The 26,450-nt window shown below is 37.4% G+C and overlaps 1 protein-coding gene across 1 annotated transcript in view; it reads left to right on the forward strand.

Annotated features, from left to right (window-relative positions):
- The window catches only part of LOC118739478, an 82,485-nt gene extending 56,752 nt beyond the window's left edge, over positions 1-25,733 (forward strand). The window contains exon 2 of the mRNA XM_036470836.1: positions 22,025-25,733. Within this exon, the coding sequence (XP_036326729.1) occupies positions 22,025-23,373 (1,349 nt within the window). The 3' untranslated portion in view covers positions 23,374-25,733. The remainder of the gene's footprint in view (positions 1-22,024) is intronic.
- The last annotated feature ends 717 nt before the right edge of the window (positions 25,734-26,450 follow it).

Raw genomic sequence — 26,450 nt, forward strand, 5'->3', positions numbered from 1 at the left:
AAAAAAACTGGAATACCAAGCTATCGAGCTGGCAATCAATTGTATTTCGCTTCGGAGCAGATTACGTTTCCGTTTAAACTCTGGCTTTTATGTATTCATTAAGCCAATATCAAATGGATATACATATGGTTTTAGCTTAAACAATGGTTTCGTACATATGTATGTAAGTGTGCCTGTACAAATTAAAACGTAGATACAAACTAGGATCCTGAGTGGTTCGGCAGATGTTTGTTAGCTACCGGGGTTATGTATCCCATTCGCCACGTCTATAGGTTGGCTGTAAGAATCCGGCGGTAAGTAAGGCTGACTCAGGATACAAAATCCAAATTCCTTTTTATCACAATTCACAATCCTAAAGAAAATCGAGCACGCTTACAATTTTGTCTCTCTTGATATTCTTTTTATTTTTGCACATAGAGCATTAAATTAAGGTTCTTACCAAATACGATGATTTAAAAAAATGTTTTCCTCAACTCGCTGCTATGGTTCCTCACATCGGCACTTTACGGGATAAAACAATTCAATTTTTTTTTATTATTTTTAAAATAAATTAGATCTCCGCGTGTTGTCAGCTCCAAGGTTCCAAAAGAAAAGACAGCATGATATTTGCGGAAATAGCTCCTCAGTCAAAAGAGAATATCATCGTTTTATCGATAGTTTGATATACAGAATCATATGATCACGGAGATGTCTGAAAGGAACCTTGATGCAGCGGTGTTAAATGTGCAACACAGGGTGACTATGGGTCACGGAATAAAAAAAAATACAGAAACCGGAAGTGACGGAAATATAACGACAGTAAAACCTGTAAAGAACTAAGAGGGCCATTTTCTAGCTGGAAATAAAACTATTCTGAACTGGACCCACGGTACAACGGATGGTTTTTCTTTCCAGAGGGTAGAACCTGCAGTATAATACTTCATACATATTTTTAAAGTTTATTCCAACTTTCAAGATGCAGCTTAGACTTGTTGTTAGGGTATTTTCGGAAGGTATTCAAACCATCATTCGGATCGCTAGTGGACTTTAATCGCCTTTCGTAAAAATCAAACCCTTACTGCTGCATTGAAAAAATATAACTATAACTACAGCAAGTTTTGATTAGAACATAGTTAGTCGGCGTACCCCTCAAGTCAACTATTTCGCAAGACATACTGCCCTGCACTAATTCATTGCAGCGTACTCGAGGACGAGAAGAGTGCCTCCTTTCCCGTCTGGCAAACAGACTCTATAATTATGTGTCTTTTACGTACTTTATTGTCTCTTTGGTAGCAATCCTTTCCTTCTAGATTACCTCTGCATGGTTCATCTTGGAGATCGCACGAATAATAACTCTTGCCAAAAGGTGCTAGTTTCAGCTCGTAAGCAATCGATTAGCAGAGCTATCTTTCGACAAAAAAATCACATTCTAAAGTAGATAGAATGAACTGCTGGGGGAATTACGACGACCTGGAGATAGTAAGGTGCATGAAGATTCAATGGCTTGGTCATGTCATACGCATGGATGATGATGCTGCGGCATCCAGGGGTAGGCAAGCACAGCAAGCAGGCTCACGGACACATTAGAAACACGAAGGTCTACACTTGGAATGAAACACTGTTGTAACTTTGGAAAGGAGATACTTTTTTTAACTTTTTGGTCTGGGCAATAAACCGTCCAATTGGCATATAAGAAGAAGAAGAAATATGCCTACACCTATCTCTCATTCTCTACCTTTGATCAGTATGGAAAGATCCCCTTGCCCTCCGAGCTCCGATTTCCGCCCTAAATCTAGTAGTAAGTTTTGAAATGTTGAATCTTCTAAGTGAACCAGTTCAGAGTTATTACGTTTAACTGCTGGGCATTTATTCCTACTAACGTCTCGAACTATGTACGTATGTATGTACTTCAGCACACCCACAATAAACCTTTAAACTCATCTATCTTTCTCAGCACCGCCTTATCAATCTTCATCTATGTATTTTCTTCACAAATACATTATTTTTGTTTATTTGCAATTTTCGTTTTTTTTCCTTATTCGCAATCTCTCGTGCATTGCTTCCTTTTTGTATTTTTTCTGGCATTTTAACAATTGTCACATTTGACACACGTCATTTTAGCGCTCGTTATTCATGCCATTTTAGAGTGTCAAATGGAGTGCGACACAATGGCAGCATAAAAGTTAGCACAACTAAGTAAGGCAACAATGCATTTTATGTACATATGTATGTATATTGGCAGCTTACGTCGGAACAATGAAGATTGGCGAATTGCATTTGGTGAAACTGTGAATGTGGCAACAAAGAGATGCGCGAGTGCAATCGACTGTGTGTGTATGTGTGAAGTAGACACGAATGATATATGTATGTACATATTTGTGTAGTAGCAACTTCATAGAAATTGTTGCGCAAACTAAGATCAGTAACTAAGTACACTCAGAAAAAACATTCCTAGATGCTAGGAAAAAGTATATTATTCTAAGGAAATATTACCTTGAAATGACTGCAATGACATGGCTGCCTTAATATGAGTAAACGATTTGACTCAGTTTAAGGAAAACACAATTCCATAGTTTTTAGAAAAAATTTACTTGCCATTACATCCCCAGTGAAATGAATAAGTATGCTATTTTGCTCGTGGCGCTCAAAAAGTGACAATGGCCGTCAGAGCAGAGCTCTGGATTGCTAGTCGAGAGATGCAAGGTTCGTTCGAGTCCCAGAGCAGGAAATTTTTATTTATTTTAATATTTTTATTTTTTATTAAAAAAAAATATCTAATTTATTTTTTATGGTATTTGAGTATATATGTTTTTGTGTATATGAAATTAATTTTACAATTTATAATTCATACTTAAATTGAAATAATTGACTTCCCTTACTCTAACCACCTCCAACCGGACTCGAACCTGCGATCTCAGAATCAGAAGCAGTAGTCCTCACGCAACGCCACAGCCGACATTTGCCAGAAAAGCAATTAATTTAGTCTTAACAGCACTGACAAAATTCAAAATTAGTTAAGGAAATTATTACTTATATTGAGTAAATTTACTTCCTCAAATTAATTGCGCCCTATTTTTAGCATGAACCTGAATTATGGAAAAACTTCTCAAATTTAGTAAATTTTTCGTAATATTAAGGAAAAAACAGTTACTCTAAAATAAGGATACTGTTTTCCTGTTTTAAGGACATTCTTTTTTCTGAGTGTAACACTGCGCAAATATTTTATGTATATGCTAGAGTATTTGTGCTTACTTCCACACTTCCACATTGCCTGGCTATGCTGACTTTTGTTGCTGCTGCTGCTGCTGCTGCTGCTGCCTGCCGCTTTTTTGTCATGACAAATAAATAATCGTATCTCACGAATTGCAGAGCGCCATCCATTGCAATGCACACGCTTCATTTATCGCATACATTTATTTATTTGTGCAACAACGAAAATAATTTATTTATGCATATTTACAAGGTTTAAGTTTGTATGAGGGCGCGTAAATGTCATAGTATTTTAGTTGCGCATTTCCAAAGAAGCGCAACAGTCAGCAATTGTTGCTCAGAGGAGCTCATATTCCATTTTACTTGTGTATGTAGATAGCTGACTCTGGCTGGTTGGTTGCCTTCAACTGTGTACTCATAGTTATGTACGTATGTACATTAGAGTGGTGCAATTTTGTACGGGGAAAAAAATTTCCTCCTAGAAAACGGTTAGTTTTTTCCTTTTGATATTTGTAATATTTATACCAACTTTCAACTTTTCAGCTGTAACTAATGCAGTGTGCTCAATGACCTTGAAATGTTCCCATGGCAACTGAATCTTTTGATATTTTTTTTAAATAATTTCTTATGTACACAATACTACTCGAGTAAAATATGAGCATCATGAGCATACTCTAAATGTATACTTAGAAAAGTAAAGCACCTCAAGAGGAAAAATTTTGGATGGTGCCCCAAACCCTATCTCAGAAAAAAATTGTTGTGTATCACCCTAATGTACAGATGTATTTCGATTTATAAATTCAGTTATTATTTTTCTTTTGACTTAAGCGTTGTTTACATTAATTTCCGCTGAATTTATGCTGAAATATGAGTTTGGCATTCGGATGGCACATTTCAATGCTCACACTGAATTTTGGTTACATTGAAGAATTGTGAACGCAAGTGAAGCCAGCAATTTTCAAGCAACTGCGATATTATTTTGTCGCGTATGTAAACAGTTTCGTTTTAACAGCAAAGCTGCAGTTCTTAGTGCATACAGCTGAAAATGCTTTGAGACGAAAAACGATACCAGCGGATATTTTTGTTGGCAATTCAAGAAGTTGATTTATAATTTAAATGAAATGAATATACTCTAGGTGCATTAGGGTGGTACAAAAATGCAAGTACCGAAAAAAATATTCCCCTGTTTTTTATTTAGAAATCAAAAAATATTTAGGGGTCACTCAAAGCCCTCAAAGTTTTCCATGTATTCTGTATTTATGGAAAAAAACATACTTTTCGTAGAAATGGCATGGAAATCCTAAAAATTTATATTTTTCGATCGGAAAACTGTGTTTCTCTTCAGAAGATTGCCAGTAATAATGCCCAATTATTTATTTAACCATTCTTTCAAAACCCTTAGAAAACGCCAGAAAACGCAATACATAAAAAATCTTTGGTATTAAAAAATAGTTTAATGAACAATTGTGTATTGTTATTGGAAGTCTCCTGAAGAGAACCAGGGTTGTCTGATCGAAAAATATTGATTTTCAAGCATTCTACACCATTTCTATGAAAAGTTGTTATTCCCCACCTAACCTAACCTTGAGCGACCTCTAAATATTTTTTTTAATTCAAATTAAAAAAACGGGGGATATTTTTTCGATATACACCAATCCTAGGTGATGAAAGCATTAAAATTACAACTTTAATTATTTTGGACCACCCTAATGTACATATGAACATATTTTTATTCGTCAGCAAAAGGAAGACGCTTATAATTTTATTCAAAAATTTGGAAAATCTTAACATATGGTTTTGTTTTTTGCAACGCTCTCGAATATATTAGTTGGCCAAGACTTCTTAGTCCCAATCTTACAAAAGCAGAGCAGTTGCAGAAAATATGTCAAATATGTACTGGCTACTTGGAGTGTGAGTTAATCTATTGTCGCACTACGATGGTATTTTAGTAAATTGGCGATATGTTTTTATATGTGGATGGAATTTAGCCCGTGTGAATTAAGTCCGCCTTCGTATTTCTTCGGCGGCCTAATTTATTTTTTTTTTTTCGATGCAAAAATACTGTTGTCAGCGTATCCGGATTTGGACTGATGAGGGTTATTTTCTCTAAGCGAGGCCGAAATCCGCCACCCGCGCAAAAATACTGTGGATGGCATAACGCGAACTAACAATTTCACTGTCAAAATGCTAATTTTATCCCATTTTCAAATAAGAGCCCAGGTGGCATAGAGAGGAAGGGCAACTTTCCTTAAAGTTTGGACTGGCCTCTTCCTAATGGGCGGGGTCTTAGGTGACAGCCCTACAACCTCCACTGAAATCGATTTGTGCTAGGCTAAGAAGAACGCGTTGCAATCCGCGGCCGACTCAAACGCAGGATGACCTTGCATTTACGTTCGTACCAGTTTTCGGTCTATGCTCGCTGAGCCCAAGGAAAATCCGTTGGCATTCAAAGGTAGGACCTCAACGGAACCCTCAATGAATTTTAGTCCGCCCGTGTAAGAGTACAGTGGAGCTAGTCTAGAGACGCTGACATGATCTGCGTAGTCTTCTCTAGTGCATTTCACTAGGCGATGGTTTTATATAATATTACGGACTTATCTGTTTTATCATGGCGGCAGGGTTCTTCTGCTGCAGTATAAGGTTGGCACCCTCAATCTCTCTCTCATCTCTCTCAATCATTTCACAAAACAGAGTCATGGTATGATACCAACTATTATGCTGATTAAGGAACCGTCAAGGTATAATAGTTATTTCTATCTTTTAGCTGTACTACCGACTTAATAGATGAATATAGATCGTATTAGCCGTTTACTTCGGCAGAATTTTTGGGCAGTGGAAATTGACCTAGACTAAAGTCCCCTCAGGACTCACTTATCTGAGGATATTAAGACTGAGTTATTTCAGCACTTACTTCTCATTAGTTTATCATACGTGACTGTAAAATTCAGGTATCTCAGCTCTTTATTTTTAAATGTAATTCAATAGCAGCCCGAGATCAGTATTAGTCCTATTATCAGGGAAGGAAAGAAGAAGGAAATGCAACAACTCAGTCAGTTAAAGGCCATACATCCGGAGAGAAACTGCCATATTTTCTACTCATTCTAAACCTGCTGCCATCAAATTGCTACTTGGGTCCCCGGACGCAGTAGCATTCCTGGCAACTGCAAGGCCGACGAGCTGTAAGAAGAGGAACGGAAACATCTAAAGTCAATTTTACCCGAAATTCGGACATACCTCTAACCTCCAGCAAACACAGATTAAAGGCTCGGCTCATCGACGAGGTATCTGCCAGGTGGGCTGTGGAAACTGCCCGCTATTCCACCAGGAGAATCTGGCCGAAAATTTATGTAAAGTGGTCCATGCTCCGATATGAACTCGGCGACGGAAGCAAACATTTGTATGAGTCTCTATGTTCCGAACCTAACCTACCCTCCTCCTTCAAGCAAGATATTTATAGTGTACAGTCACTAGCTATTGTGAGTGGCCCATGTTGCCATGGATTGCATCCTGCGATCTGTTTTATGTAGGCTCGTAGCTTTCTCCTTCTCTACCTGAAAAGTTAGTTTGCCACCACTCTGTATGCCATGAGCCCCGTTCTTCAGAACCCGTGACCAAGCTAACCTACTCCCGAGCTGTTCGTAATAGTAGTAACATTTTGGCGCGTAGAGGTTTGCTAAGTCTTTGACCGAGCTTCTCCTCCAATTTTTGCTGTGCGTCTTGATCTTGTTACACTAGTGAAGAGACGGACCTACAGCTTTACGCCGCCTCCGAACGGCAAAAGTATTTTTATAAGAAACTTCTTCAACGCAGAAATACACTCGGATGTTTGCCATTGCCTGCCGAGGGATGGTCGCTCTAAGAAAAATCCGTTCAACTTTTGATGCTGCTCAGATCAGTACATACTCCTTGCAATAATTTTCGAACAAGACGATCTTATAAGTAAAACCAATGTATTGCCTTCACTGCACAGTTTTCCTCCACTTCTCTCATTACGACAGTATCACGACCTCGAAAAATATGTAGCTTTCCACACGCACGCGCACTCAATACGCTTAACATGTAAACATTTAATAGCACAACAAAGTAAGCGTAAACTCTTCAATTGCAATTTGTCACATCAGCAAAGGATTACCGACATTGCGCTTATGCTAAATATCAATTTATGATACAACATGCAATGCAGAGAATAGTGAAAAAGAAGCAAAAAGAAAACCAACACTGAAGCAAGAAACATACATACATACGTACGTTCATGGGATCGTTCAGCTTACAAGCAGACATTGGCGAGTTGCAGAAAGGCCAGCGTTACGGTTTGCAGTCGAGTGCTTAACGACTAACTGCCCATTTGGAGCGGCGGCAACTTTGGCAACTTCAAATCAAAGCAACCACAGGCCAAGTGCTTGATTTGCTTAATCGCCATGCAAACATAAACAATTTTTTTTCAAGACTCCATAAATGAATTTACAAAAAAAATGCTAAAGCGGCAATAAATACAGACAGGCTTTCATACAAATATTTGCAGATGCTTGTCAATGGGGAATCGAGAGCGATCGACGTTGCAGATGTCGCTCGATTTGGGTGACAGTCGCGCCCCTTAGCCATGCCTGCTGGCATTCGCTTTAACTTTTATGATTGTGCTGGCTTGGTGCCCCTCCGAAGGCGACATCATCTGCATCAGTGCTGCATTTGTGGCGAAATTAAATGTCAGCTGCGGATCGAATGACAGCTGCGGTTCAACGCCGCAATCGCGATTGCCAATGCGACGACTGCAAACGGCAATGAGTCGTTCTACTATGTCTTCAATGCCTTATTTTTTCAAAAATTTTGTTTGCATGGAGTATGCAGGAAATATGACAGCTCAGCGTAAGAAGAGCAATAACCATTGCATTGTGACGGTTTTAATACATATTTTTAACTGATATTTATTTATTTATTTTTTTCTTTATTTGTGCGCTCACATTTCAGCCTTGCCATCGCAACCGTTAACGTTCACATTTCTCTGCTTTTGAGAGTTCGGTCTGCTATAACTTTTTGTGGCATTTTTTACTTTTTTCCCGCTTTTATTTCGCCCCAACTTTCTTGCTCTCAGCCAAACTGGCTTTTCAGATAATGACATCGCGTGGTATGCGTGACAGTCGCTGTGATTTTATGGCGCTGATATGCGCGTAAAATTGGAGTAATTGAGTCAACAACAAGAAAAGCAATAAAAAAATATCAACGTCCAGCGCTACATCATCTGCTTTTATATTTATGTATGTATGTGTATTTATTTTATATTTATTTTTGAATGCCATATCTGCTAAGTGGTTGACGTTGTGGCCGCAAGCAACCAGTTCTCTTTAACGGTTTATCGCGCAATGCAATTGCTGTAACAAATTGGCATCAAATTTAAAATTAATTGAATCTTTATTGGCCAAAGACAGGCTTAGAGTGCATACATAGAGGCAAGCCCCTTTTTTGTGGGCAATAAAAAAATGCTGGATGGATAAATTAGCTGTCAGCCACTGTCGTGCGTGGCCTAGAATATTTGTGATTTATTTCAATTTTATTTACAAACATACATATGTGTATATGTGCATATTAATCCGTTAACTTTTTCTAAGAACTCTCAGCTTCGCTTGGCAAGGAACACAATTAAGAGCATAAGTCGATCATAAATATTAGAAATAGGAGATAGTTAAATTTTTCCTGACAAAGAATGGACCTGATTTCTCAAAAGATTTTCTAGACCTCTGATGTTTTCCTGGAGAATAGGGTTAAAAAAAATATTGAAATTTATTGTTCAGAGTCGTCATCTTACAAGATTAGAATCCAGTGAAGCTCAAGTAAAATATCACGGTTAAGAGTAACACTAAGCCTAACCAAGAAGAGCACGAATATAAGGGCTAAACGAATTACAAAAGTACCAATACTTAGACCACCAACGAGGACAATAACAAGTTAAACACAAAGAACAAACACAGAATAAATGAAACAAGAAGACCAGCAGCGCCATCAACAGTGCTAAGCCACATTCAAAATTAAGATCAACATGAAGACTACCAGCAATACAAAACCCAGACTCATAACAGCAAGAAAAACCAGCCACAAAAATAGCAACAAGAAAATCACTCAGGACAACTGAACATCCATAATAGAACTACATTAGGACCAAGACCGAAATCGAGGTTACATACGAGGAAAAAACCATGCGGAAGGCTTAGGCCACATGAACAAAAACAAAATCCATACCAACACATAACTCAGTAGCCAAGAACAATATCAAGGTCAACGCCAACATGACGGCCTATACCCAAACTCAGGATCTTACCCAAAAACAAATCACGGCTAATTTCAAGAATGGAACCAGCACTTAACACGATAGTAAAATGAACCGTAATGAATTGTACGCCTTGCAAGCGAATGATTCTCTGCCGGAGAAGAGTGGAGTGGCGATATCTAACCATTCTCAGGCAGGGTTTGCTACAGTTTATTGACACAGAAGAATTGCTTTGCGGTCTTCAAAATTTTTCAACTACCCGAGTAAATATAACATTATTAGGGATACTCTCAGCAAGAGATTTTAGTGGTGTTTTACGACGAACTTTTTTTTCTTTCAGCTATATTCTCAACTCTACCCCGCAAGGCGCAGATATTAATACTGTTCGATATTTTTATTTCTATCGTTAGGGATATATCTATCAATTGCGTTGTCGATAGATCTTGAACGATAAATATATCGATATCTTTATCGATAGATTTCAAAATATATCTATCGATACATTATCGATCTTGTTAACAAAAACTGTCAAAAATACCTGGTAATGTCCACCACTCTAGCGCCAATGTTCTTGAGCTAATTTTTAAAAAAGAAAATAGCTAAATTTTAATACATACACAGATTGTTGTTATCGATAAACATACAAATTAGTAGATATTTGTTTTAGGCACTTCCCTTCGCATTTATTGCCCTTTCTTTCCGTTATGAATTTTACGACCGAAAAAATAAATTAAAGAACTATTAAAAAAACGAGTAAATGCCTGTCAGAACTTGTACATTTAAGTCTCACGAATTTTCATTTTACGCTTTTTTATACTTTTTAACCACTTATTCCATCCAAGTATATTTGCAAAGGTTTATTCATTTCTTTTATATTGAATTTACAACAAAAAAAATATGGCATTCAATATTCTCCTTACAACTATCTTCCTTTTGGTAACCTTCTCAATGATTTTCAACCAACTCAAATAACAATTTAATAAAATATCACCAAAAAGTTAGAAAATCAACAACACAGAACACAGAAAAACCCAATAAAATACTCTTGCGGAGCTGATGAAAAGGAAGCAATGTAGCAAAGCGTAACGCAAATTGCAATTGAAAGCGTGGAAAGTTTGTGCAAACTTTCGCGTAGTTGCATCGGCGACCGCTACATTGTCGCTTCTCTTTTACGCTCTCACTTTGTGCTAAGTAGTATGCAACTCATTTTTCCATTTTATTTATGCAGGTTTTTCTTTGTTATTATTGTTTCATTTTTCTCCCCTTTGTAGTTGACATACTTTTTGCAACTTGTGAATGAAAATTAATTTCAGTTTCAGCAATGCGACGACGACAGGAAGTGCACTTAAATGCGCTAAGTACCAAAGAAATATGCAACATCACATTCATGCAAGTACATGGAAGAAGGGAGTGGCATAACAATAGTTGAATCCTCTGCTGCTATTTAGTTTAAAGTGTAATACAACACTGCGTGACTGATTGTGTGCAAACTTTCCAATAGCGATCACTTTGACATGCAGAGGCGATGCTTCAGCGATATTTGCAGAAATGCTGAGAGAAAGTGGCGCATTGTTGCTAACGTAAACGATATTTTATGAAGATATGATAATTTTTCTAATTTGTTTAACACGACATATACATATGTACATATATACCATGACAAACTTAATATTTGTTAAAGACTGAGAGACAAGCTGTTGTCCATTACTCGCGTCATTATTAAGGGCTAACAAGGCAATTCTGGCAACTGTCTTTCAACTCACCACAGTCTTTCGCAAGGCAAAAGTCAATTTTGAAAACCACCTTGAAAGGTTCTTTCCGTCTTCCGAAAGACTAATTTAAAGAGTTTAAAAGAAATTTTTAATTAAAAAAATAAGTTTCTAAATTTTTCAAATTAAAAAATTTACCTTTTTATAACAATACATTCTAAAAATTAAAAAAATAAAGAAAAAAGAGAAAATAATAGTTCAAACATAAAAAAAAATTAAATAAGTTCTCAAAAATTAAATGAAACTAAAAAAATTTATCTTTATAGAAAATTTTATTTGAAATTAATAGAAATATTTATTAAAATAAAAAAGAAAAAAGTCTGTTTAAAAAAATTTATTTATATTAAAAAAATATTTTTCCTTTGAAAACAATAAAATCTTAAAATTAAAGAAAAAATTCAATGAAGAAATAAACAAATAATGTAAGTTAAGGAGAACAACACCATACTTAACCAGCAGTTTCTACTTTTGAAGAAACTCCACATGACACTAACCACCTTTATGACTGACACCTCCGACTCATTCTGAATATACCTCGAGCATCCGGTATCAAATGCTCTTTTTATGGGTATATGGTTAGATGAGCTCGATGACACAATACCTAATGAATTTCTTGATTAAGGTAGGACTTAGTAACCCACCAATTTAATATCAATAACGCTAAGAACAACAACGGATTCAAGATGTGGTCTCCGAAATTAATTTTTTTTTCTCTTCCCCACTTCTTCGAATTCCGCAGTCAGTTTTGTAGACCCCCTTCTTCGGAAAGATTCAAAACGTAGATCTGCCTGGATTAAACTCTTTGAGCATCTCTAAGAATTCCCCACTCCCTTTACGGTTCAGTTACTGGTGCTTAGCGACCTGGCACCTTTACATACGATACGACGTCGGAGACAAAGGCCTTCGCGAAGTTTTTCTAGTCCTCCCTGCTCCGTGAGACGACCAGACGATTACCGATTCATAGAACTTGGGATATCTTTAGATGGGGGTACTCTGCTGAAGACGCTGTTCGCTGGGAGTATATATCAATTTTTTTCCACTAGTGACAAAAAAACATAAAAAATGGCATACCACTTTAACCAACCTTTGAATATACGCCAATGCGTCTGCTAACTGTCGCCGATTACTAATTGACAGCACGTGTCTTACCAATATGATTACACGCAGGCAAATGGGCAAAATAGAAAAAATCAGTATAAATATACGAAGCAGAAGAGAGGACATGAGATAACAACTAGACAAGCGATAAAAATGTGACAGTAGTAAATACTAAAATGAAAGGAGCAGAAGCACACAAATCAGCGAAAATGTGATAAAATGTTGGTCCGCCGCCGCAACTAAGAGATACAGAAAGAAGCGTGTGCATAATAAAAGGCAGGTCAGGCCAAGCCAGACAGAATATGCAAATGAAGTGTAAAAAATTTAGAGCAGCAACGAGACGATTACTACTAGCTTGTTTTAAAGCAGACTAGTACTTCGTAGCTGTCTAAATAGCAGACAATTGAGCAGAGGCAGCGAATGCGAGCTGTAGAAGGAGCACGCGGCAAAATGTGTGAAACAGAATTGAGGAGTGCAAAGTTCGTAGGCTGAATTGGCGCCTGTAACAAAATTTTTAAATTCGCCAGCATGGGGAATCATTAAACTAAGCAGTAGTCGATGTAGAAGCATTTTCTTGTGTAGAGCACGACACGACAGCAAGGAATTTTTATTGCGCACACTCGACTGATTATGTTAATCGAGTCGCTATGTAAGCATTACCTGGTGAATGTTAAGCAATTTGTCGGCGCTAATAGCTGGTTGGCGACGCGAACAATGAGACGGAGGCGGCCAAGCAGCAAGCAAAAGTGACAAATGCGAAGGATGTGGGAAGAAAAAAAGGTATCAGGTAAAAAAAAAACAGAAAAAAACCTGGGAATATGCAATGACAAGTAAATGGCAACCAAATAAAAATGAAAAGAATAAAATGGACAGCGCCGAAAGCCTCTTGTGTAAAATATGTAAGCTTGTGCACATTAAATAAAGTGTCGTAATAAATCTATGTAAATTGAAGCAGTCGCGGGAGTTGTACAAGCGAGCACAAGTGAGTGAAAGGAAATTACTTTCACTTTTCTGACTAATTGCCACACATTAGGTTGCCAAATAGGCAGACGAAGGGAGAAGTGAGAATTTATCAAAATGCAGTCGACCACATGGAATAGGATTGCAACGGTAACTTTTACTTGTGCAACAGCAGCGTCGTTGACGGCTTTAGTTCGAGTTGAATAAGCATTTGTAGATAAATTTTACATAGAGACAATTGCGGCAGCTATGCTCCAAATAAACTAACCGCGAATTTGTGTGTGGTGAAAGCCTAAATTTCTGACTTGCAACAAAGCTAAATATAATGGGTGCGCCAAGTCAACGCATAAATATTGGTGTAAAAAAATTGAAAATTAAATGTAGTAGGTAGTGAAATGCCGATAAAAAAATAATTATCGAAAACGGTGCACTTGCTTCGAAATTTTCCGATAAGCTACATCCTCCGTTTTTTTAAGTCGTTTAGAAATGGAGTGAAATTAATTATGTTAATTTAAAACAAAAGAAAAATATCGAAAAAAATCGTACAGTTAGTTTTTGTGGAGACGAAAAAAATGTGCCTTATCCTGAGTTTCGCCTGAAAAAAAAAATTCACCCGAAAATTTGTCATCCGCCAATAGTAAAACCATGGAAACCAAAAGCGAAAAGTGAACCGGTTTGGGGAAAATAAAACTCATGATAAGACTGAATATATATATTTTTTCATACGTAGGAAAAATTATTTCGGTAAAATTTAAGTTGAATTCAATTTTTTCTTACATAGTTGAACAACATTTATGCTTTTTATTTCTTTCGATAAAAAAAAAATATATTATTGTAATATATATCTGTTTTTTCAACAAATTTTTATCCAACAAATTTATGAAAATACCAGCTAAAATATAATCGGAAAACCGAGATCCAAAATCAACGTTTATTGTTTATCGAAAAAATTAAGTTGGGAAATAAAATTAGATATTCGAATTTTATTTTATTATAAAAATCATCGAATCAAAATCCTAGAATTACACAGCCAAGTCCACTTCTATTGAATGCATGTTTTTGGTTTCGTTTATAACTGAAACTTTGTTTTTCTGGATTTCTGTGTTTAAGGCCCTATATTAGAGCACTATACGATGCCTATCCTAATGGTTCCATAAGGGTAAAAAAAAAACATCAGTTTGTAATAGAAACACCCTTTATAGTTCCACACATGCCAATCGTCGCAGGCAAAAACTATAAATTTCCATTACCAATTTCCTCTTACTCTACATAACATGCTCACACAAATTCGCTGATTTTCCCTCTCACTCTGAATCATACACACATACGCAATTGATCTGGGTAAATTGCTTGCTCCAATTTCGGCCTAACCCCAATTTGTTTTAATCCTTTTTTGAAAAACGATATAATTACAGCACCACTGACCTCATAGTTACGCCATGTGTGTCCGGTGTGTGAGCGCAAATATCCTTACAAACTGACCATAATGCTTCATTTTATTTGTTATTGCATATACTGCTGCTGCATTGTGGAGCCTATTCAAATCCCTCAGCTTATTAATTTCCATAACAAAAAGCCATAAAATATTCGTGATTTAAAATAAACATAAATTACTAGCCAAACAATTTGTAAGTCCATTCTTATTTATCGGATACAGCTCAAGCGTTAAGCGGCCAATGAACAAAACACTCACAAATGTATAGGAGCCGTTATTCATAATACTAGAACAAATAAAAGGCAGCCTAAATGGCAGGACAACTGGCGCAATTTGTAGGAAAACTTCACTTTTTGCATGTGCGCGTGTGTGTGTGTGTAAATTTTGTATGTAAATACTGGTATTTATTCAAGTGTTGGCTTAAACAATTTGCAAAATTATGCACTTGACAAGCACAAATGGAGCGAAAATGCCTTGCGCTATACTCGCACCATACTACAATCACACGCAAATAAAAAGCATATAAATTGCATACTCACTGCCGGCCATCCCAAAGGGATTTACGTTAAAACATTCGTATGTGGAAAGTAAAACATGAAAAAGCAAAATGAATTAGTGAAAGCTCAGTACTTACCACTCCGCCAGCGTAGTAATCGACATTAAAAGGCCATACGAGTGTTGCCAAATGGAACGAAATTTTCGAAACGACTACTAGGATGTCGAGGAACACACATTTAAGAGTTCCAAAGAGTACCTTGCAAGAGAATACGAAAAAAGTGAAAGTTCAAAGCAATACAGCTTTTTATAGTATCGCCAATCGAAATTCAAAAACATATGTTGAGCTATTATATTTAGAGCTGCATAATATGTATTTTTATATATGCTTTTGAAACCTTCACTCTCCAATAAGCTTTGTTACTCAGCGCAGCTTTCAGGAACTCTAAAATTATACCTTGTTCTGAAGCTTTCAAAGGATTCATAAACTTCGATCCACACAGCTTTCATTTCCATTAAAGAATATGCATATTTTGAAACTTTCGCTATTCCAAGATTATAGAAGGTTTCTTCATGATTTCTTAGAGTAGAATCACTTAAAACTTTCACTCTCAAGTAGGCTTTATTACTCAGCGACAGCTTTCAGGAACTTTAAACTTTACCTGTTTCTGAAGCTTTCAAATGATTGATAATCTACGATCTCTAAAGCCTTCATAGGCGTTAAAGAGTAGGCATCCTATGAAGAGATTTAAACCTATAGAAGATTTCTTCTTGATTTCTTTTAGTAGGATCAAATCTTCACGATTAAATCTTAAGAGTTTACCAATACTTTTTCCTTGCACCTGAAGTTTTAATTTCTTTTAAGTTTTTTATAGTTCTGTAAAGCTTTTAAAAGATTTTGAACTTGATCAACGAATCTTTCGTAGCCATTAAAGTAACTGTTCCTTGCGAAACTTTCGCTTATTGGACGTAATTACGTCATATGTGGTAAACATGCTCACGAAGCTTTCGTTCCCACTTGAGCTTTAGTAGACTACACAAAATTCGCGTAATTTGAAATCTCAGTTTCTGCCAAATCCTTCAAAGTCATGTACGCCAACGTGTGCGTGTAATGTTTATTTATCTCAGAGCCTCTACAGAAGTGAAGCTACATTCAATTTATTAAAAAAAAATTGAAATAGTCTTGCCTCCCTAAAACCAAATTAAATACCCAGTTTCGATATTTAAAACTTTTTAATACCTTTTCGTATACTTTTTAAACTTTCACTTTCGACTGAGCTTTAGTATTCAATGAAAGTTTCCTTTAAAGTGTCAAATTTTTTAAGACCGACAGAGCTTTTATTATTCATCAAACCGCAACTTTCATTTCTACGGTTTTACTCTCTTACTTTATGAAGCTTTCATATTCAGTTGAAGCTTCGTTCTTCGTGATAAAGGGACGGATGAAAATAAATTCTCTTCTATCCAAATTTCTTAAATCAGTATGCAACTCTCAAGAAAAAAATGCTCGCATATTTATTTCTTCAAGAAAATTTACAGCAACAGCCAGGTATTTTTTCAAGCAACAGAAATAATAAAAAGGATTTGCAGTGATTTTTCTTGCCCTTAACTAAAAAGAGTTGAGAGAAATTTTCAGCGTTAAAGCGCCTATGAATTTTTCAATTTCTTACTTTGCCAAAAGCTCAGAATTTAACAGCTGGGTATTTTCAGTGTTTGCTTCTGATTTCCTTTCATTTCCTATTGACCATTTGCTATTAACATTTGTCATTTGAAACTTTCATAGTTGTGGCGCAAAATAGCCTGTAATTTGCCATAATTGTAACAAAAATTTGTTTAAATAATATAAGCGTTTGAATTCATTTAGGAATTTAATTTCGCAGAACTTTTGCAAACATTCACTGATGGAAGAATTTTCGTATGAGAACAGTTCAGAGGGTCATTCAGTAGGGTGACACATGCTGTAATAAGATATTAAAGGCGTATGTTTAGCTATGAGGGGTGCAGTTGCGCTAGTATTTAATAGGAGTATCGCCAACTGTTTCAAATCAACAGTCAGCCTGGAAGTATGTAATAAAATTTTTAACATCAAACTCCTATTTAGAGAGAAACATTCATGTACTTCGCAAATGGCTAATAAATGTTTATGTGGATATCACTATGCTAACTATTATCATCTTTAAATTTAAAATTTTCTACCAAGGAGGAATAATTCTGATACTTAGACAAGTTAAGTTATAAGATGGGTTTGGTCTAAGATGGTCTAAGATTGAGATTATACGTACTTCCCCTACTGAATAAAATACTGTATTTCAAACACCGCCACAGCTTTGTACCCGAGGTCACAGGGCGGTGTGCACCTGCCAATTTATTTAATGATGTCTTGTGCGATATTTTAAGTAATTGGCTGCAAAGGCCGGTGAAGAAGTATAGAAATATACGGTTGGTGAACGAAAATATTTATCTGGCTGTATGAGCAGAGGGATGATTGTAAGCGCTAGCTTTATGCCCTGAGACTTTCTGTGTGTACTCGCCCACTCAGCTCGCTGTATGAGAAAGTACAAAGCTGTAGCCTTAATTTTTCCATCTTAGTTAGCGCAAAAGGGGCTTCTAAAAAGCAACTTTCTCAAAAGCCAACGTAAACAGTACGTTGACGCTTTTGCCTCCCAGCCATTTGAAGTTTTGTAAATGCCATCGCTAAGTGCAACCGAACCATGCTTAGACGCTAATGAAGGTGGTATAGCGTAAATGCCACTTACAGCAAATGCTATACCGGTGAAATTGAAGCCATATAAGCATAGAAGAATAGCCAACATTAGCAGAGAAATTGACATTAATAAAACAAACTTGAGTGCCAGCTACGCGCACTTCAATTAAAACCTGCGTGCGAATTAATGTGGCATAATTTTTTCCACTGCATCACTCTAGGGATAAGGCTTAGCAAATAGAGCTGATGTTCGCCGAGTGGGATATATAGAGCGTGAATATTTTTGCGCAGCTTTTCGACACGAAATTCAAGGTACATTTGTAGCTAGCGGTAAAAGCAGCCGCTGCTATTAATCACTAGCTAGCTAAGGGGCTGTTTGCCACCAATACACCTGCACTATAGTCTATGGTTGAGACACTCACTAACTCTGGGTAGCCGCCTTTAAGCTGGACTGAATAATGAGGCTATCGCAGCGCATAGCGATGACGACAATTGATGTCACTGCTCATTTTCCCGTTGTTTCCGATGTATGACAAGCCTTTAGGGGGGCGAGTTAGGCTATTGCGTGTGCTTGTGTGGATATTTGTAGTGCAACTTGTGGCAATCAAGCTACTCAACATCGTGGAAAGCGCATTCACAGCTAGTGATTTTTGACATTTCACATCACACATGTTGCCACAAGCGGCCTACGTTTGATTCAACCCTTCAATAACAGCATTGACAGCAACAGCGAGGCCGGCACAGCAGTGGTAAACAGCAGCTGCTACCAGCAATGTAGTCAAAGCAAAGATGCCGCATCAATTCACTCACTTGCCCAAGATACCTATTTACTCGCCACACCATTGCTAAGCGCCTCGAAGTATGCAGCAACGATAAGTGAATGCTTATATCGAAGCATTTATGCTTGCATGTATTAGTGTGCCTCACCGCTGCTACCATGTAATGTTTTATTAATGCCTGTGCAACGGCACAGATAGAGTAACAACAACAACAACCACTACAACAATATCCACAACATCCGACAATGTGACTGATTGCTGACGGCCACCCAGCACTAACGCCTGCTGCCATGTCCAGTCAAGCATTTACGCATTCATGCATTCACGCAGAAGTCACAATGTGGCCTACTTAGGTTGATGATATGTGCCCGCAGTGCCCCAGCGATTGTGCGAAGTGTGTATTCAGAATATGCAAACAAGTAGTACTTGAATTCTTGTTGCTGCGCTACTCACCATTAAAGCATTGACACGAATACTCATTAGCATTTCATTCCAGGCTCTATTGGGCTCTGTATTCACCTATTTATTGTTGTTATTGTTTTGACTTTTGCTATTGTTGCCATTGTTCACGTTTTGTCTTTATTGCCTCTACCAATGCGTTTTTTTCATTGTTGTTCGCTTGCCTTTCGATGACCATTGCTGGCAATCAGGTTGATTGTTCTATTAGACTCATTTGCCACTGGTGGCACTCACTTGGGTATTAGTCCACTTTCAGGTGTGCTAAATCTTATTACAATAAAAATTATATATTATATGTGTGAACACATTTTATACATACATACATTTCTGCTAATTCGAAGGAGTTTCTTTCACCACTGGAACTCAAAATTTTGGGATTCGGTGGTGAAATTTAACCATTGTAGGCTGCACTTAGATACTGCAGATATTCTTAAAAAAAAGTTGCTGCATTATTCTTTGCTAATCCATTTAAGGACCCTGGGTTCCTTCCAACTCAGCTTACTGACACTCGGAATACCTTCTTCGAAAATGTCGACTAGCAAAGCTGGAGTGGTTTGCGTTCTGACAACTTTTCGGCAAAATTACAGCCTTCTTTACATAGAGGTGGCCAATAACAAGCAGCCGCCAGCTTCGCCCTAATTGGTGTAACTCCCGTTTTAGCGCTCAGTCCGATATTTATTCCAATATTCGGCAATCGGCTGTGGAATTGGTGAAAAAACGATTTTCTGAAAGTCTGTATAAAAATAAGTGAATAGTAAAAACGAATATTTCTAAAGCAAGCTTTTTAAATATGAACAAAATTGGACGACAAATACTAGTTTATCAAATATATCGACCAGTGCGCCACCTATCGGCAAAATGTTTCGTGAAATTAATTATTTTTGTATTTAATATACGTTTAATATATAATACATAATAATTTAATATACGTTTTAAATATGAACAAAATCGGACTACATATAAGTATGGGGTTTTCAGTTATCTCGACTCCTGCGCCACCTATCGGATTAACTGAACCTTCATGTTGCATTGTTCTCGGGTTCTGAGCCAACTGTGAAGTTTCAAGTAACTAGGTCATCGAGAAGTTTGTTAAAAATAGATTGCAAGATTTGCCCCTAACAAACATACATACATACAGAGCAAGTTACATAAAAGCTTATAAACCAGTAATTTCTCAGTTTTCCCGGGTTAGTGAACATAAATTTTAATTTGGAGGTCCGGGAGGAGTACTTGAAAAACCTAAAATTTATTTAAAAGGTAATATTTTTCCATCAAAAGGTCTTTCTAGGAATCTGCAATTTATTTTTACCAAAAGTTTCCGCTTGACTGAGCTTTGGAACAAATTCTAATTTCTTTTTACCAAAGCGCACCAAGCGGCAATTCTTCTTCATGTTTGTTGTACCAAGGCGCACCCTAGCGGCCATTTTTGTTAAACAATTAATTGCATATTCAGATTTTGTATAGTCTAAGCCCTCAATAAAGACCTTCTACTAATTGTAAAAGTATTCGACTTTAAATATTTTTTTTTTCTTTTAAATGCTCCTCTGCGACGACCAACTTCAAAATTTAAAAAAAAAATCGCTTAAAATCGCCAACTTGGAAAAATTAAATATTATTTTTTCTATATAATTATGAACATACACCGCAGACTTTTAGAAATCCTTGGCTTCGTCTATTCCCCAAAAATAACCGAAAATGACAGCCAAGCAGCAATCAAGTTGCTAGGCTGGTTTCCGGTATTTAGACCGTAGACTCTCAAATACTGGGCGACTTTAGAAAAAGTGTTGATGTGACTCGTGACATCGTCATCAAACCAGCGAAAATCCGGTAATATGTTTGGTCTCGAGGCGGGCAGTGCCCTTTCAATATACTCTCCAGAAAGCTACGGTGGTCTGAGCTCAAAAAGGTCCCTTGACCGCCACACACTTGATCTGCCTGCTGGCCACTGCGGAGGTCAGCATGGACCTTTATCGCTGATATGGTTTGCCGTTTGGGCCTAGCAGGCGGCTGTGGGAGGCAGCTGTCGAAGCCTCGATCAAGTAGTGCGAGATACTTTTTCTTTTACTTGCGATTCAGACTTTCACTTCACCTCGGGGAACAGCCATCGAATCCGCCTACTGTTCTCTTCCAAAAATAAAGTTCGACAAGTTGTAACCGAGAACAAAAGCAGTGGTGGAGATCGATTTCGGCGCTTTGCTCTAGCTCGAAAGCATGGATGCTACGACCGAACCTCTCGCCACTTCTTGTACGTGGAATCGACCATGTAAGCCATCTCCTTGTCAACTGCGGGAGATAAAATCACCGGTGTTGGCGCAGGTTTCTTCCAATAGAGGAGAAAGTTTTGAGTTGAGTGCTTTGGTTTTCCATTTCAGTTCATCTGGATATCCACCCACAGCTACTATCCAAACCCTGAGTTAAGGATAAGCAAAACCAATTCGTTAGAAACAAATTCATAATTCAAAATCTCAAACTCAGGGTCGTTATTGTTCAGGTTACAGAAGTATGCTGGATATATTTCATTGCCCAAGGGACACTGCTTGATAGTGTTTGGGACTACTGGGAGCACTGAAGCTCTTTTATTTTTCAATATAGAGATCTCCTCAGATTTTTTGGGATACACTTCTTTGGTGAATCAGTTTGAGTAGACTGGGGATCGGAGAAGGTACATAAATTAATCGTCATACCAGGTCATTTTACCAATTTATGAATTATCTTAAATGAAGCTAATTTAATCTTATTTTAAACTTAGATTAATAGGATATTCCCTAGAAAAGTATACAGTATATTTAATCAAGCTGCATTTCTAACTTACTTCTTTTAACAACTAACTTGACTTTTACTTACCCTGGCGTCGTATTTTTTTCTTCCTCTTTACAGCCGACACCATACCGCACCTCTGCTACAATGTGAAATGTCCGCCGATGTCCGACATGATCTGCCCACCGGACAGCAGCATACGCGAAATTCTCAACACCATCGATATGAATCCGCTTACCGTATCGCCTGATGTGACCGACGAAGCGCCCTACAACACCACCGAAATTGATGAAGAAATCTATGCAGAATGCTGCCTGGCGAAGAAGTGCCTCTGCAAAACTTGCCACATACCCGACTGTCATGGCGAGGATGAAGTGGTGGTCGAGCTACAGCCCGAGTCAATGAACAAACCCGGCCATTGTTGCGGCGAATATGAATGCCAACGCAAGCCTAATTGCACGGCAGGAGTCGATAGTGAGCTATGTTGGCTGAAAGGCTGTCAACGTTGCCACTGCTTCTCCGGCAAGCCCATGTGCATTCAAATCTGCGACGAGGCCGTCAACAAAACAAAAGCAATCTGCAAGCCCGAAAAGTTGAATGTTTTCTTCGAGCATGGCGAGAGTTGGCGCGTCGGTTGCTATGAATGCGAATGCGTCGATGGCATTGAAAAGTGTGTGCTACCCTTCTGCAGCAACATTAATTGTCCACGCGAACGACAGGTGACGCTTAAGGATGGCTGTTGCCCCATTTGTTGGCCCGATTGTGCGCCCATGCCGGATGAGGTATTGAGCAGCAGCCGTAGCGGCAGTGACAAATATGGCAGCGTGGCGCGTCGTTACGATGAAGATGTTGGAGACGAGCTAAGCGTGCTGGATAATGTGTCACATGGCAGTGACTATAGCGCTGAAAATGAGATTGACACATTGCCGGATATACCCTTCGATGAGGAGGATGAGCTGGAAGGGGATAAGCAGTTGCAAACCACTACGAAAGCTACAGAAGGCAGCAAAACAAGCAGCAGTAGCAGCAGCAGTTCAACTTCCGCCAGTGCTGCCGTCGCAGCCAGTCCAGCTGGGCACGTACACTCAATGTCGTCCACCTACGCACCTGCCGAGTACTTGCCTCTTTCACCTACTACCGCCGCACCAACACATGTAGTCGCTGCTCTTGCCAGTGAGCCCGCCATAGCCACCGCTTGCCCACCAGTTATGTCTGTACGCCATGATGTGCCAGCCACCTTCCAGCTATATCCCGAAGAGATTTTGCCCGAAGTTCAAGTCGTTTCAGAGTCCTGCAAGCATTGGATGATTTACATTGTCATTGGCATTTTAGTCGCCTTCATTGCGGTTTTGATAGCTTGGATCATCCAATTGCGGTTGAAGCAACGCTCCTATCGGCCGGTTTCACACATCGACGACAATTTCAATAAGATGTCCTGTAATATTAAGGCAACAAATGCGTATGTTTAGTCAACGTTAATTTTACGGAGGAATATGTAGTATATCATGAAGTATTTTGTGTTTGTGTATGCCAAGGAGAGAGAAAGGTGTGTAATACACATTGGGTGAACAAATTTTTCCACAGTTAAATGTAAGGAAATGTGGTTTTTGTATATCTGTGCCATACAAAAACCATACGGAAAAAAAAGATTTAAAGTTTAGAGAAGTTGTCAAATGTTGGCCAAGGTGTTAGCTTTTCTTAATTGTATAGGGTTTTACTTTTAATTCTTAATGCAAATAGATTTCTCTATCACTTCATTGAAAATCATTTTAAACACATATGAGCTTTGAGCACTTTTTTTGAGAAACTGTTGAAGGGCGGTTAGCTTACGTAGAAATTTTTTGAATTTTAAACTCCTGTCTTTTAGCGAATATATCAACACTAACTTGGGCTAAGCATACTTCCCAGAAAGGGTAGTTTTTCACCATAAATTCGTGTGACAGAAATTAAATTTGGAACGAATTTAGTGTCTGGTCTTTTCTCATATTTTCCTAAACCGATTAGTGTCACACCTATCAAGCGAAGTTAAGCTACTGCAGCGTTTTGCGACTCGACTGGCGCCACTCCTTAAAATCGATATCTCACCTGCTTCGATACCTCCCTCAATCGTTTACCAAAACGTTGAGTTGTCTCAACTAAGGGGATATTTTCCACTTCACTGCTCGCAAGGTTCCAACCAGCCATGCTACTGCGAGCTAGGCTACAACGTATGTTCTGGGCCGCTAAACCAATGGGGCCTGAAAGTACTCATTGTTAGTGCCCAAGGGCGTCGAGAGCCGGGCCTGGTCCCAACGAAGTAGTCATCGGTGGGCCCCTTGAATTAAAACCTTTTTTTGAACTTACTTACGAGGGGAGGCTGATATGTTTTCAACCTATGTAAGTAATAGCCAATATTCTTGGTAGTACCGAATTTCCTAGCACTTACATCATTACGCTTTCAGTAATTGAGCCGTAAACACAACCTTGTGTGAGCTATCTGCGTATTGTGCGAAATTGGAGTACAGAGCTAACGTAAAATCTTTCACAAAGAGAACAAAATGCCGCCAGAAATGCTTGAAGAGATGTTTACAGTGCCTGGAGAGATCTGGACCTGCATTTTCCTCCACCAAACGTTAGAGCCGAGAATTCACGAATGACAGGGAGTCGCTGGAATATTAGCCCAGTTCAGGGCGTCCAAAAACTGCCTTTACCACTGTTTGTTGGTGTTGTCTTCCTAAAAAAACAGCTACATTGAACTAAGGAGACTAGTATGCCAGTTGAAGGAAATCAGAAACCCCCGCTTTCAGTTCAATTAAATTTTTGTATTGCATGTTTTGTCATTTTGCAAAATCTTCTCAATTTATTTCCTATCTTAATTCCTTCGGCGGTTCAATTAACCCTGCTGACTTCCCCTCTTGACGATCCTGTTAGTGCCCAACTCCGTAGCGCCGGTCTACATCACTTTGCACACGCACCAATTAAAGCAAATACTTTCTTAGCTAGACCTTCTGATTTTGGGCGAAATATAAGTTTTACCCACCTGCAGTCTCTCAAACTCTTTACACAGTTTCTGTCTCTTCAACTAATTTCCAACCAAATTGAGTCAGTGTTAGATGTTCGGTAGTAAATACTGCGGCCTTGAATGCCATTTAAGACAAAATGTTTGATGGTTAAAATTTTTGCCGTTAATTTAAGTGAAGCTTTTTTTAAGCTGTTCTCAAAAGTGCTCAAGGTGCTTATACATACATTTACATACATGAATTCACTGTCTTTCTTAAAATATTTTTTATTTTTTCTTTATTCTTGACATCCAAACCTTTATTCGCTTTTGTAGACAAAGATCTCAAATTTTTATTTCCTTTCAAGTAAAAAAAGTTTAAGTTTGTCAACATAAAAATTCATTAACTTTACATAATTAAGTATATAAAACAAATAGCGCGACTTTATTGGAAGAATGGCATATTTTGAAAAGTGTAAAATTCAAAACAGCAACTTTTAAATTTGCGTTAAATAACTATGTTTTGAATATAAAAAAAAAAACGAGTAATTGCTATAAAATATTACCAAAATCGTAGAAACTATTCCGTAGGATGAACTTGTAGAAACTTATGTATGGAGCCGAGCTTTGGTCTAAGAGTTATGTTTGCTCTCTATGACCGCTAAACACAGAGAAAATGGTAAAAAATTTTGCCAAGAAGAAATTTTTTCTTTAATAATAATTTTCACAACAAGTTTCTTTTGGAATTTGACACTCTTCCCACAAAAACGCGATACATAGACATATGCATTCACATAAAAAAAAAATCTTGCGCTCATATTTGATAGATAAAATTAAATCTTAACAAAAAGTATTGAAAATTTTTTTTAGTTTGTCTTAATTTTAGTAAAACTTTTAGTTTTTAATACTTTATTATTAGTATAGTTGATACATACATACGTTGTAGTTAGTTAGTCTAAGTAGTAGTTTTTAGTTAAAATTTAATGTAATTTAAGAACAATTTTTGCTTTATTAAAACATAAAATATAACTTTCATACAAAAATGGAAAAAAATTACAGCCATATTCATAAAGAATAAAGTAGCTTTAAAAAAGGTTTACAAATTGAAAAATGTATGAAAACGGCACTTTGTAAAGCTCTTTAAACCTACTTTATTTTTTATGAATAAGGCCACTAGTGTTTATTTGTTTGTTATGGTATGGAAAATTTTAAGCTAAAGTGGCATTTTTGTGTATAAAATTATATCAGCACTTATCCAGATAACGAGTTTAAATTTACAAAAGTAAAATAATTAATTTGAATGAAATTTTTTTTTTTTTTGAAAAAGCCTCGAAACTCCCCAAATGCAAAACGGAAAGCATAAAAATTAATTATAAAACGTTTATTAAATTCGAGTTACTGCTTTTTGCGTGTAACCGCATCGTCTAATTAAATAAAATCATGGGTTAGTATAAGAACAGAAGTATACCTATAGTATTAACTTATCTATAGAAAAAAAGCTGAAAGAAAGCTTTCACAAAGCCTTTTATTGAAACGTTTGACTACTTTTCGATAGAGGTTTTTCTATAT

This window comes from Rhagoletis pomonella, unplaced genomic scaffold, assembly GCF_013731165.1.
Source record: "Rhagoletis pomonella isolate Grant_MI unplaced genomic scaffold, Rhpom_1.0 Rhpom_scaffold_00005, whole genome shotgun sequence".
Classification (NCBI taxonomy): domain Eukaryota; kingdom Metazoa; phylum Arthropoda; class Insecta; order Diptera; family Tephritidae; genus Rhagoletis; species Rhagoletis pomonella.